We start from the raw sequence: 10,678 nt of genomic DNA, 5'->3' as shown, positions 1-10,678 counted from the left end.
CTATACTTCTAGAACTGGGTCTTTATCTTTTCCTTCTGCCTTCTACCTTACCAGACATCATTGTCTTCTAGTGATTTGTGTCTTTCTCATTATATGGCTATGATACTTATCTGGAAGTAAATTAAACAGAACTGTGATAAAAATCTGAAGAAGGATCCTTTGAAGGTTTATGCCAAGTTCCATTCTAAATGTGTAGAACTCGCTCCCCAGCGAAATTAGGTCAACGGCTTTCCTCTTTTCCTTCAGGAAAAAGTTGAAGACGTGGCTATGGGACCAAGCATTTGGATAAGCATTCGGATAACAGGCTGACAATAAAATGACGACAATGCTATGGAAAATGGACTATGGACAGGCTTCGGGTAAAGTTGTTGATTGTAGAACTCGGACTTGATATGCCAACTAATTCAATCTGCACTATTTTAAATAGTTTTTAATCTAATTTTAATGTTTTACTTATTATGTAACTGTTTTTTACCTGTTTGTATATGGAGGGCATCGAATTGTTGCCGGCTGTAAGCCACCCTGAGTCCCCCTTCGGGAATAGAGAAGGGCAGGGTAAAAATATTTGAAATAAATTTGCACTAGCAGCATTGTGTCTCTTATACATAACTGTACAAGCTCTTGAGATTTAAGCATGCTGTTGAAGCAAAGGATGACTGTCACCATTCTTCTCCTTTTGGGAACTTCGCAGAAAGTGAGCTACAGATCTCATGATAGGAGGGCAAGGGGGCCTCTTGAAGGCTTAGGCCATGTGAAAATCTCTAATACCCTAAATCAGATCCCAATTGTTCTTGGAAGCTAAACACAAGTCAAAACTTGAATGAGAGACCACCAAAGAATCCCAGGTGCTGTAGGCTATCTTTCAGAGGAAGGAAATGGCAAAACCAATTTTGAGGATTCCTTCTCTAAGAAACCCAATGGGCATTCATGGGATCCTCACTTGAAGGTGACTTGAAGACACACACATGCACACACCCCACTACTAGTTGTGATAGTATTTTTGAAATAATTTACATGACTCCAGCTAAAAATGTGACCTGTTTATTGTAAATGAAAAGCATTCATAACAGTGCAAACAATTCTTTGGTAGAGTTATTTAAGTACAATAAAAATTAACTAAAATTTCATTTTTTGGTAGGAGATTGGTTTTTTTTTAAAAAAAGAAGAAAATAAATATGAAACACCACAACTGAAAAAATACCAAGAAAATGATCATTCAGCCATTGGCCACTGTCTGAAAAATGTTATATGCAGTTTTAATCCACAGAACATATTTTTAAAAATTACAATTTCTTTTAAAATTTTAGACTCAGACCTATTTCCTAATCCAGTTTGCCACCAGATGTTTAGTAGCAACACATGCTGACATTTATATCAATTTACATACTATCTGAAGAAATACTAATGTGGACTTCCATTTTATTTCAACAAGGAAAACCAGAGGTATGTTTGGTTAATGCATCAGTGGAAAAGATACTTTTAAATGACTGAAGCTGCAATCCTATATCCACTTAACCAGAGAGCAAACCCCACTGAACTAAAATGGGGCTTACTTCTTGAATAAACATGAATAGGACTGAGCTACACAATACCTGAGCAGTTTCTTTGCAACAAAACAGCACTGGGAATAAAAGTATGATTACAGTTCATCTGGTTTCCTAAAGCTAGCAACATGCTTCAATAATAGAACTGCTTCTCATTTGAAAGCTTCTCTAGATGTGTCCAGATCCAGGGAAGTCATGCTACCTCTCTATTCTGCCTTGGTCAGACCACACCTGGAATACTGTGTCCAATTCTGGGCACCACAATTGAAGGGAGATGTTGACAAGCTGGAAAGTGTCCAGAGGAGGGCCAATAAAATGATCAAGGGTCTGGAGAACGAGCCCTATGAGGAGCAGCTTAAAGAGCTGGGCATGTTTATCCTGCAGAAGAGAAGGATGAGAGGAGACATGATAGCCATGTATAAATATATGAGGGAAAGTCATAGGGAGGAGGGAGCAAGCTTGTTTTCTGCTGCCCTGGAGAGTAGGATGAAGAACAATGGTTTCAAGTTACAGGAAAGGAGATTCCACCTGAACATTAGGAAGAACTTCCTGACTGTGAGAGCTGTTAAGCAGTGGAACTCTCTGCCCCAGTGTGTGGTGGAGGATCCTTCTTTGGAAGCTTTTAAACAGAGGCTTGATAACCATCTGTTGGGGGTGCTTTGAATGAGATTTTCCTGCTTTTTGGCAGGTGGTTGGACTAGATGGCTCACAAAGTCTCTTCCAACTCTATGATTCTATTATTCTATGTAGGAAATGTAACAGTTTTGAAAACAAAAGCATAATGTGCGTTTTCAATAAAACCTAATATGTGTATTGGGAAATCAGAAAAGTTTTATTAAAAGAGATAATCTCTAAAATAATTTATGATACTTGAAAATGCACATCTTAATGCATGGGCATATTATCTATGAAATTGCCTTATAATGTGTATGTTTATGAGGATCTCAGCCTCTTCATCCATGTTTTATGTATCTTACATCCAAGTGAGTTCATTAGCAATTGCAGCCCTAAGCAATTCATTAAAGTATGATTTGTCATTCCATGTGTGGCCACAACACATTTTGCTTACCAGTGCCATTTTCAGATACTGTTCCTATCCCCATGTTTTTTGTTTAAGTTTTTAAAATGAAAAATGTTTGGCATTGTCATAAAATGTTAACATGCAATCTGAAAAGGGTAATTTCTTTTTTGCATACGGCATTCATTCTTTCTACCTTGATTCCTAAATGCTAATGATTTAAACTCAAATTACTTCAGCTATATTTTTACCATTAAAAATATCCTGGGATTTCATGGAAACACACTGCTAAATTCCATGAAAACCAAGACTGGTTCTCAGTAAGAAGCACCACAAACAAAGCCAAACATTTCTGTCAAATGAGGTATGAGTGTTTTCCTTCACATAGTGTAATAATACCTGTTGGCTGTAAAGAAGCAATATGGAAGATTTTTTTAAAAGTAAACAAAGGCAACACAGACATATATTTGACAGTGCATTCAAACAAGCTTGATTAGGAACAGAGATTCACATAATGGTAATTATTAACATGATTTCTGATATAATGACAATGGGAGAAAACTGGTACTATGCAAAACAAATCAACTTTAAAAATAAAACTAGTAAGTTTTTAATGTGAAGGAGCAGCCAATTCAGATTCGGCAAGGCTTCTCTCTCATGTATTTTTTTCCTAAATTATGCCATAATACAGGCAGTCCCCAAGTTACAAACACCTGACTGAAAAACAACTCATAGTTAAGAATGGAGGTGAGACAACAGGAAGTGAGAGAAATCTATCCCTCCGGAGGGAAATTCAATCCTGGAAGAGTTATCATGGGGAAAAGGTGTCTCCACTGAAGCTTTCTCATCAATCCTTGTTTGCACAACAAGCCATTTTTTTCAAAATCCAATGATCACAGGGACAGAAAGTGAGGTGAAATCTTCTGAACAGGGGCACAGACAGCAAAGCAAACACCACTGGGGTGTTAACTCTTCCCTGTGCTATCCAAAGATATATATGGTTGGATTTACATTTCAAAAATGTACCTGTTCCAACTTACATACAAATTAGGCTTCAAAAGAAATCTACAGAACCTATCTTGTTCATAACTTGTGGACTGCCTTGCATAGCTATGAATGGAGCCAGTGTGATGTAGTGGTTTGAGTGCTTGGACTACAACCGTAGAACAGGTTTCATATCTCTACTCAGCCAAGAAATCCCACTGGGTGACCTTGGATAAACCACATAATCTTAGAAAAGTTTAGGGTCATTGTAAACTGGAAATGACTTGAAGGCACACAACAACAGCTATGTTTTAGAGTAGTGGTGACATTCAGTGATGAGTAAATCAGTAGACCTCACTCAGGCCCATAGCCAGGATTTCGATTCGGGGGGGGGGGGGGCTGAGTTTGTTTCGGGAGGGGCTGAGTCTGAGTGAAAGAGTGTCTACGCTAGCAAACCTTTTGTATTGTTACCCCAATACCTCCATGCATATGGGATATATTGAGTATGGTGATCAGATCATGATAGAATAAACATAACAGTTTAAATAATGCACCAGTAAGGCCTTTTCGCAAACCACCATGAGAATTTGGGGGGGGGGGGGGCTACATGCCTGCGTCCTCACTGAATGTCATCACTAGCTCCTTGCCAAGGGACTACAACTGAATGGTTTCATTTAAAGCATTTTAAAGCCTGCATCTTTTATATAAAATTTCGGTCTGTAACACTGTTTTTCACATTTCCAAGATAGTGCTACAGAGTGCTATATGTATGTGCATATAAATGGGGAAATGCTCTGTAGTATGAGAAGTTGGCATTGTACTAAGTGGGGCAGGAATAAGGCTTTTAAACAACTGTAGAACAGACAGTTGCCTTTTCTCCATTCTTTGATCACAACACCAGGAAAAGCTGTACCCATGGACAGGTAATAATTAAAGGTACAAGGCATCTGCCTTCCAACCAACTAACCAAGTGCAATAGGTGTAACCTTGGATATAATCTGGGGTCCATATTAAGATCTGAATAGCTTACTAAGGCATGCTCCAGGGGCAGGAGCAACGTGTTTGCTAAATTACACTATGGGAGGTCATCATGCAAATAATCCCAAGTTAATGATGTTAGCTGTTGCACAGTATTGTGAGATCCCCCCTTAAAACCAATAGATGTCATTGTTTCAATGATCATTTGATTTATCTTTGTAATAATATTTGCCTTCTAGAAAACATTTTTTAAAAGTTTGCTTTTACTGTCCGTAGCATGAAGAGGGTTTGTGTATGTGGGAAGTATAGACACCATCCATGATGTCTTGATTTTAATTGTTAGCACCATCCAGAAAAAGGATGATAGATTCAGATATGGGCAAGAATGCCAGAATGCTAATATTGTGTTTCACTAAGCCAAACTAGATTTTTCAGTATCATGGTTATTCAGTAACTCCAGAATAACTGCTGTCCAGCACATAAAGTTATGAACCAAGAACCTGTACCTGTGAGGAGCGGTTTTAATTTGTGCCATGAATTAATGAAGTTGGGCTCTACCAAGAGCTGGAGGGGGATTCTACCTTCCTACTCTGGAGTTAGTAGAAGGCAACTTCCATTATCCTTCACCATTTGCCATTTTGGCTAGAGCTCATGGTAGCCATCCAACAACATAAGGGTGGTCAATAGATTGCCTGCCTCTGTACAGAACATGAAAGATCATTTAGTTGTTTCCCGCAGACCTGGCTTCTGTACTCTTTTCTCTAGAAATTAAACTCCAAGGTTGGGCAAGGTCGCTCCTTCCACTTCAGTGTGTCCCTGTGGTGCTAGAGGTTGGAAGCTATTCCTATCTGTTGAGGTGGAAGATAAGGACATTTTGATGGACTAATGCAAACAACATGCTCTCATAGTAAAGAGTTAACATTTAAATGAATCAAGAGAGATCCAGAATAACCACAAAAAGGCTTGCAATTCAGGCTAAAGTTATCTTGCTTATTGGTCCATAGAGGTCTTCTCCACAATCTACCGCTAAAAATATACAATTGTGTGTATTCCAGCAGTGTCCTTCCCTGCCACTTCACTATATAGGTGTGTGCAGTGTGAATATATTGTTTGATATATAAATGTTTGTGGCAGGGCTCAGTAAGCGGCTCACTTGTAATCAGGCACATGTTTTGCATCCGTCTCTTAGGCACTACTTTAAGAAAGGAAGACAGGATAATTAAAGACAGGGTAGAGGTTAAGACATTAATACTGCCACTAATCCAGGGAAAAATCTATTGCAAAATGTGTGTTCTCCCTAGATGTGGAACTGCCATAGGAAGAGGAACTGACTGACTGGCTGACATTATAGCACCACTAGCTGCTTTACTTAGTCTGATGTTCATCTCACGAAGGTTTAATACCATTGTCATCAATATCCAAGACAGCTGGCAAGAAAGGTATCAATAATGGGCCAGAAAGAATATTTAAATAAAACAACAACAAAGCTGTGGCTCCCCTTTTCTTTCAATGGCATGGTCCCTGGCTTTTGCCTACCAGTGTGTGCAGAAATATAAACGACACTGGGAGACTCAAACTACTTGAGAAAGGCTTCTTTTTGAAAAGTAGTACCAGTTTTCAGTTTGCAGAACCTGAGAAATTTTAACACAAAGTTATCTTGACCTGTATTTTATATTCCCTTTCAATACTTTCACACTGGCTTTTTAGTGGGTTGGCAAGTAAAATGACACATCGTCCGATACTGTTACACCATCATTTGAATGCTGTCCTTCATTGTCTTGATTTGCTGTTGTGGTTTTAAGCCTACTGTTACCTGTATTTGCCATCAGCAGATATCCATATGACTTGGTATGTGACAGTTGCAAAGCAGATTTAAGGTTTATTCGCCTTTCTAATAGTTTGTTTTAAGCAGACAGGACAGCAAACTCCTTTGAGCTTCACAGGTGTAGCACAATCATTGGGCGGACACGATTCCACATAACAGGTTATCTGGCCGACCTGTGTTTGGAAAATTGTAGTAATGGTTTAGCATATAAACATTACTAAATAAATTAGCAAAAGAGATTCAATATTTGCATTATGAAGTCCTCACGATAGGAATTATGGCTTGAACTACTGAGACACAAATACATTATTACTACAATTCTAAATATTAATATGATGTATTTCCTTTCCAAAATAAAAAAAATTAAACCAGTTATTTTAGTAATCTGGGGCCTAGAGAAAATAATTGTTCCTAGCTTGCATATAAGTCGATGAAATCAAAGATTATAATGCTAAAATTCTGTATCTTTATAGAAATTCTGGATACAGTATTTGGTTTATCCTGAAAACTTATTAAAACAAATTTATAATAATTGACCACAGCCTCCAACCAGAATGAATTATATAAACTACACAAGTTGTCCTATAATTTATATGAATTATTCTGAGTTTCATAGTCATGGGAAAGTGACATAAAACAAACATGCCACTAAAACCGTGCCTCTCAAACCATTATGAATTCAACTATTCCTTGTTTTTTAAAGCACTGATTATAGTAAACATTGAGCTAGTGAGAAAATTACAAGCCTTACTCTTGTTCTACTCAAGCAACGCCTTGCTAAATCAAGCTGTAATGAATTAGGCAGTGCCTTGCACAAGCAGACTCAAGTTATTGAATGTGATATTTGATGCAAATGGACTTCTGCAAATGGTAAAAATGACACACTTGATATCGGTAATACAACTCATTAGCAATACTGAAACACCAGCAAGCATATCGGCACAGCCATTATGCTTCCCCCTTTTTTAAAAAAACAAAACAAAACATAAGAATTGACATTCTCAAGAAGCCAAATGATGTGCTCAATTTACACTCCTTGGAAGTACTTATTTTGGTGAAGAAGCAAGCCAATAAATTGAACAGTAGATTGCCTCTTTGCCAGTGAAACTGCCGAGGCCAAAACAGCAAGGTGTAATTGTATAGGTAAAGGTTTCCTCCTGACATTAAGTCTAGTCATGTCCGACTCTAGGGGGTGGTGCTCATCTCCATTTCTAAGCCAAAGAGCCGGCATTGTCCGTAGACACCTCCAAGATCATGTGACCAGCATGACTGCATGGAACGCCATTACCTTCCCATAGAAGCGGTACCTAATGATGACTCATATTTGCATGTTTTCAAACTGCTAGGTTGCTAGAAGCTGGAGCTAACAATGGGAGCTCACCCCATCCATGAATTTGAACTGCCGACTTTCTGGTCAGCAAGTTTTGCAGCTTAGTGGTTTAACCTGCTGTGCCACTGTGGCTGCAATTGTAAGCATGCTTAATTCCTGCATATATGACCAACCAGTGCTTTAAGCCACATTAAACAATTGACATGAAAGTCATGACTGCTCACCTTGCATTCACATGTGGTACATGAGTCTTTTTTCCAGGTCTCATTACTGGAATAAGATTTGCCATTTTCATCAGTGCATTCAGTTCTGCTGAGCCGTGATTCAAGTTTCTTTATCTGAAGACAAGAAATCTTGTGTTTAGTCATCTATGCTAAAAGGATTTCCAGGGCTTTTTGTGTGCAGTAAAACATAGCCCAAGAAATATTCTTTATCCTTTTAAATACTGAAGTCTTAAAAGTTACTGATATGCTACACTCTAAGCAATAAACATACTGAGAGATACTTTACATGGTATTACATTATGACAATGCTATAAAGGCTCTTAACTCTGAAAACCATTATAGATGAGGAAACATTTCGTACCTCAAATATCTTTCTCCCAATGTTCTCAGACTGCTAAAAAAAACTCCCAGATTATTCTCTGGGCCACAGAGAATCTATTATTGATTGCTAAGCTCCAGATCATTTCATGTGATATCTCTCAGGTTCTATTTCTTTCTAGCATTTTTCAGACAATATAAAATCTTAAATGGAAATCTTGAGCCACTCAGTTAGATGGATGTTTTAAGCCAAATATTATATATGATAAAACTGTAGCCATTTAACGCATACATAACATGAGTCACAAGGAGAGGTGGGTAACAACAAGAACAACAACACACCAAATGATTCTGGGACTTTCGCATTCAGACTGGCAGAGTTTTGGAGCACAATACTCCTGACCTCATGATTGCAGAAAAAATGAAGTATGGATCGTTGATGTTGCAAACCCAGGTGACAGCAGAATTGATGAGAAGCAACTGGAAAAGCTGACACGATATGAGGATTTAAAGATCGAACTGCAAAGACTCTGGCGCAAGCTGCAATAGGCCACCGTACTTGGATCTGAACACATCATTTGCTGATACATCACACAGTTCTGGACACTTGGAAAGTGTCAGATGTGTGATAGAATACAAAAGCCAGTATAGTGACCTTGTTTGCTGTGTACTAATCTTGATGTGTATCAAATAATGATAATAATAATAATAATAATAATAATAATAATAATAATAATAATATCTTGTTTTTGTACTATAAGTAGCAGATGGAAAACCAAGTGCCTAGCACATATTTTAGAGACACAGGGAAGGTGGGATCACTGAGGACGTCCTGGGAAGGAATCCCACTGGAGCACTGCAGCACACCAAAATACCTGGGAGTCACTGTGGACCGTGCTCTGACTTATAAGAAGCACTGCTTGAATATCAAGCAAAAAGTGGGTGCTAGAGGTAGTATCATACAAAAGTTGACTGGCACAACCTGGGGATCACAACCATACACAGTGAAGACATCTGTCCTTGCGCTTTGCTGCTCTGTTGCTGAATACGCATGCCCAGTGTGGAATATATTCTACCATGTTAAAACAGTGGATGTTGCTTTTAATGAGACATGCTGAATTATCACAGGATGTCAACACCCAACAACACTGGAGAAATTATACATTTTAGCTGGTATTGTGCCACCTGACATCTGTCAGGAAGTAGCGGCCAGTAATGAAAGGACCAAGGCACTGATATCTCCGGCCCATCCCCTGTTCGGGTATCAGCGAGCATGCCAATGCGTTAACTCAAGGAATAGCTTCCTAAGATCCGTGGGATCACTGAAAATGCCATCATATTTTGTTAGTAAGAGGCAGCCTTTCAACTTCATATCTATCCTATTTTAATAAAACAAACTGGCAATCCAATACTCACTTACCTGAGAATCAATGGGTCTTAAACTCTGCATGCATGCTCACATTTCATGTTTTTCCCCTACACTGAATAAATATTTCCGAGGTTGATTACACTATGTAACAAAATTTGAAAAATGTTCTGTTCCTAGTTTGAAATTATTTCCTGTTTAATAGTGTGGTACTGAAGTTTGAAAGTAGTTGTTGTACTCGAGAAACTTTGTTCTTGTGGCGGGCACAAACTATGTTAAAGTGGTTAAAACTCAATGAGATAGTCATAAAAAATATAGAACAATGCCCTGCAGGATGTTCCACAAAAATAAAGTTTTTGCAGTTTAATAAACCTTTCCCATATTTTTATGATAGAATCAATTAGGAAATGACATTTATAACCCAGGGACAAAAATTGTGTTACATAGTGTTATTATCATAGTGTTATTTTGGTGCTGACCTGTTTTCTGAGGTCTGTAATAGTTTTTTGCATATCGCCAACAAATTCTTTGAAGTCATTCATTACAGGTCCTTTCTTGCGCTCAACAAGGGATGAAATTGAACTATTTAAAAGGTTATCCTCTCTGGCAAAACTGAAATGAGAAAAAGTAACCAGTTTGTTACAGAGGAAGAGGCACCAAATTTGTTCTACAAAATGTGAGTTTCTAAAGGCTGGCAGGTCTCTGTTGTGCATCATGAGGACAGTTTCCCATAGTGAATGAATTTTGTCCTGCTGAGACAGCTGAATGTTTCAAGACAGAGTTGTTTAGTCTTAAGAGGATAGCTATACAAAGACCAAAAACCAGTGTAGTCTAGTATAATGCTAAATTACATGATGATGTAGTTCAGTCTCTTCTCTGCAGATGCTGTGAGATGCTTGAAATGTGTTTCTACCAAAATATTTTTCATATTGCATGAAATCATGACAAAATAATTGGGAAAGATGGAAGGCATGCAGTTCTCAAACAGAGGCAAAAATTATCAGTGAAGTTATCACTTCTCAGTACATCAGCATGGCAGTAATTGTAAGCTGCTAGTTCCCACAGGGTGAGGTCCTCAGTCCACTTATGAC

At 38.2% G+C, this 10,678-nt stretch overlaps 1 protein-coding gene across 2 annotated transcripts in view; it reads right to left on the bottom strand.

Moving 5' to 3' along the window:
- Window positions 1-1,025: 1,025 nt before the first annotated feature.
- PXDN (peroxidasin) overlaps window positions 1,026-10,678 on the bottom strand; it is a 103,244-nt gene continuing 93,591 nt past the window's right edge. For both annotated transcript variants that reach the window (XM_060752735.2, XM_060752736.2), the window contains 3 exons: window positions 10,067-10,199; window positions 7,904-8,017; window positions 1,026-6,522 (listed from right to left, as the gene is read on the bottom strand). In XM_060752735.2, coding sequence (XP_060608718.2) covers window positions 6,397-6,522; window positions 7,904-8,017; window positions 10,067-10,199 — 373 coding nt within the window. In that variant the 3' untranslated portion in view covers window positions 1,026-6,396. The remainder of the gene's footprint in view (window positions 6,523-7,903; window positions 8,018-10,066; window positions 10,200-10,678) is intronic.

The sequence above is a fragment of the Anolis sagrei genome, chromosome 1 (assembly GCF_037176765.1).
Source record: "Anolis sagrei isolate rAnoSag1 chromosome 1, rAnoSag1.mat, whole genome shotgun sequence".
Classification (NCBI taxonomy): domain Eukaryota; kingdom Metazoa; phylum Chordata; class Lepidosauria; order Squamata; family Dactyloidae; genus Anolis; species Anolis sagrei.
The sequence above is the reverse complement of the archived record's forward strand: the minus strand, read 5'-3'. Positions and strand labels throughout refer to the sequence as shown.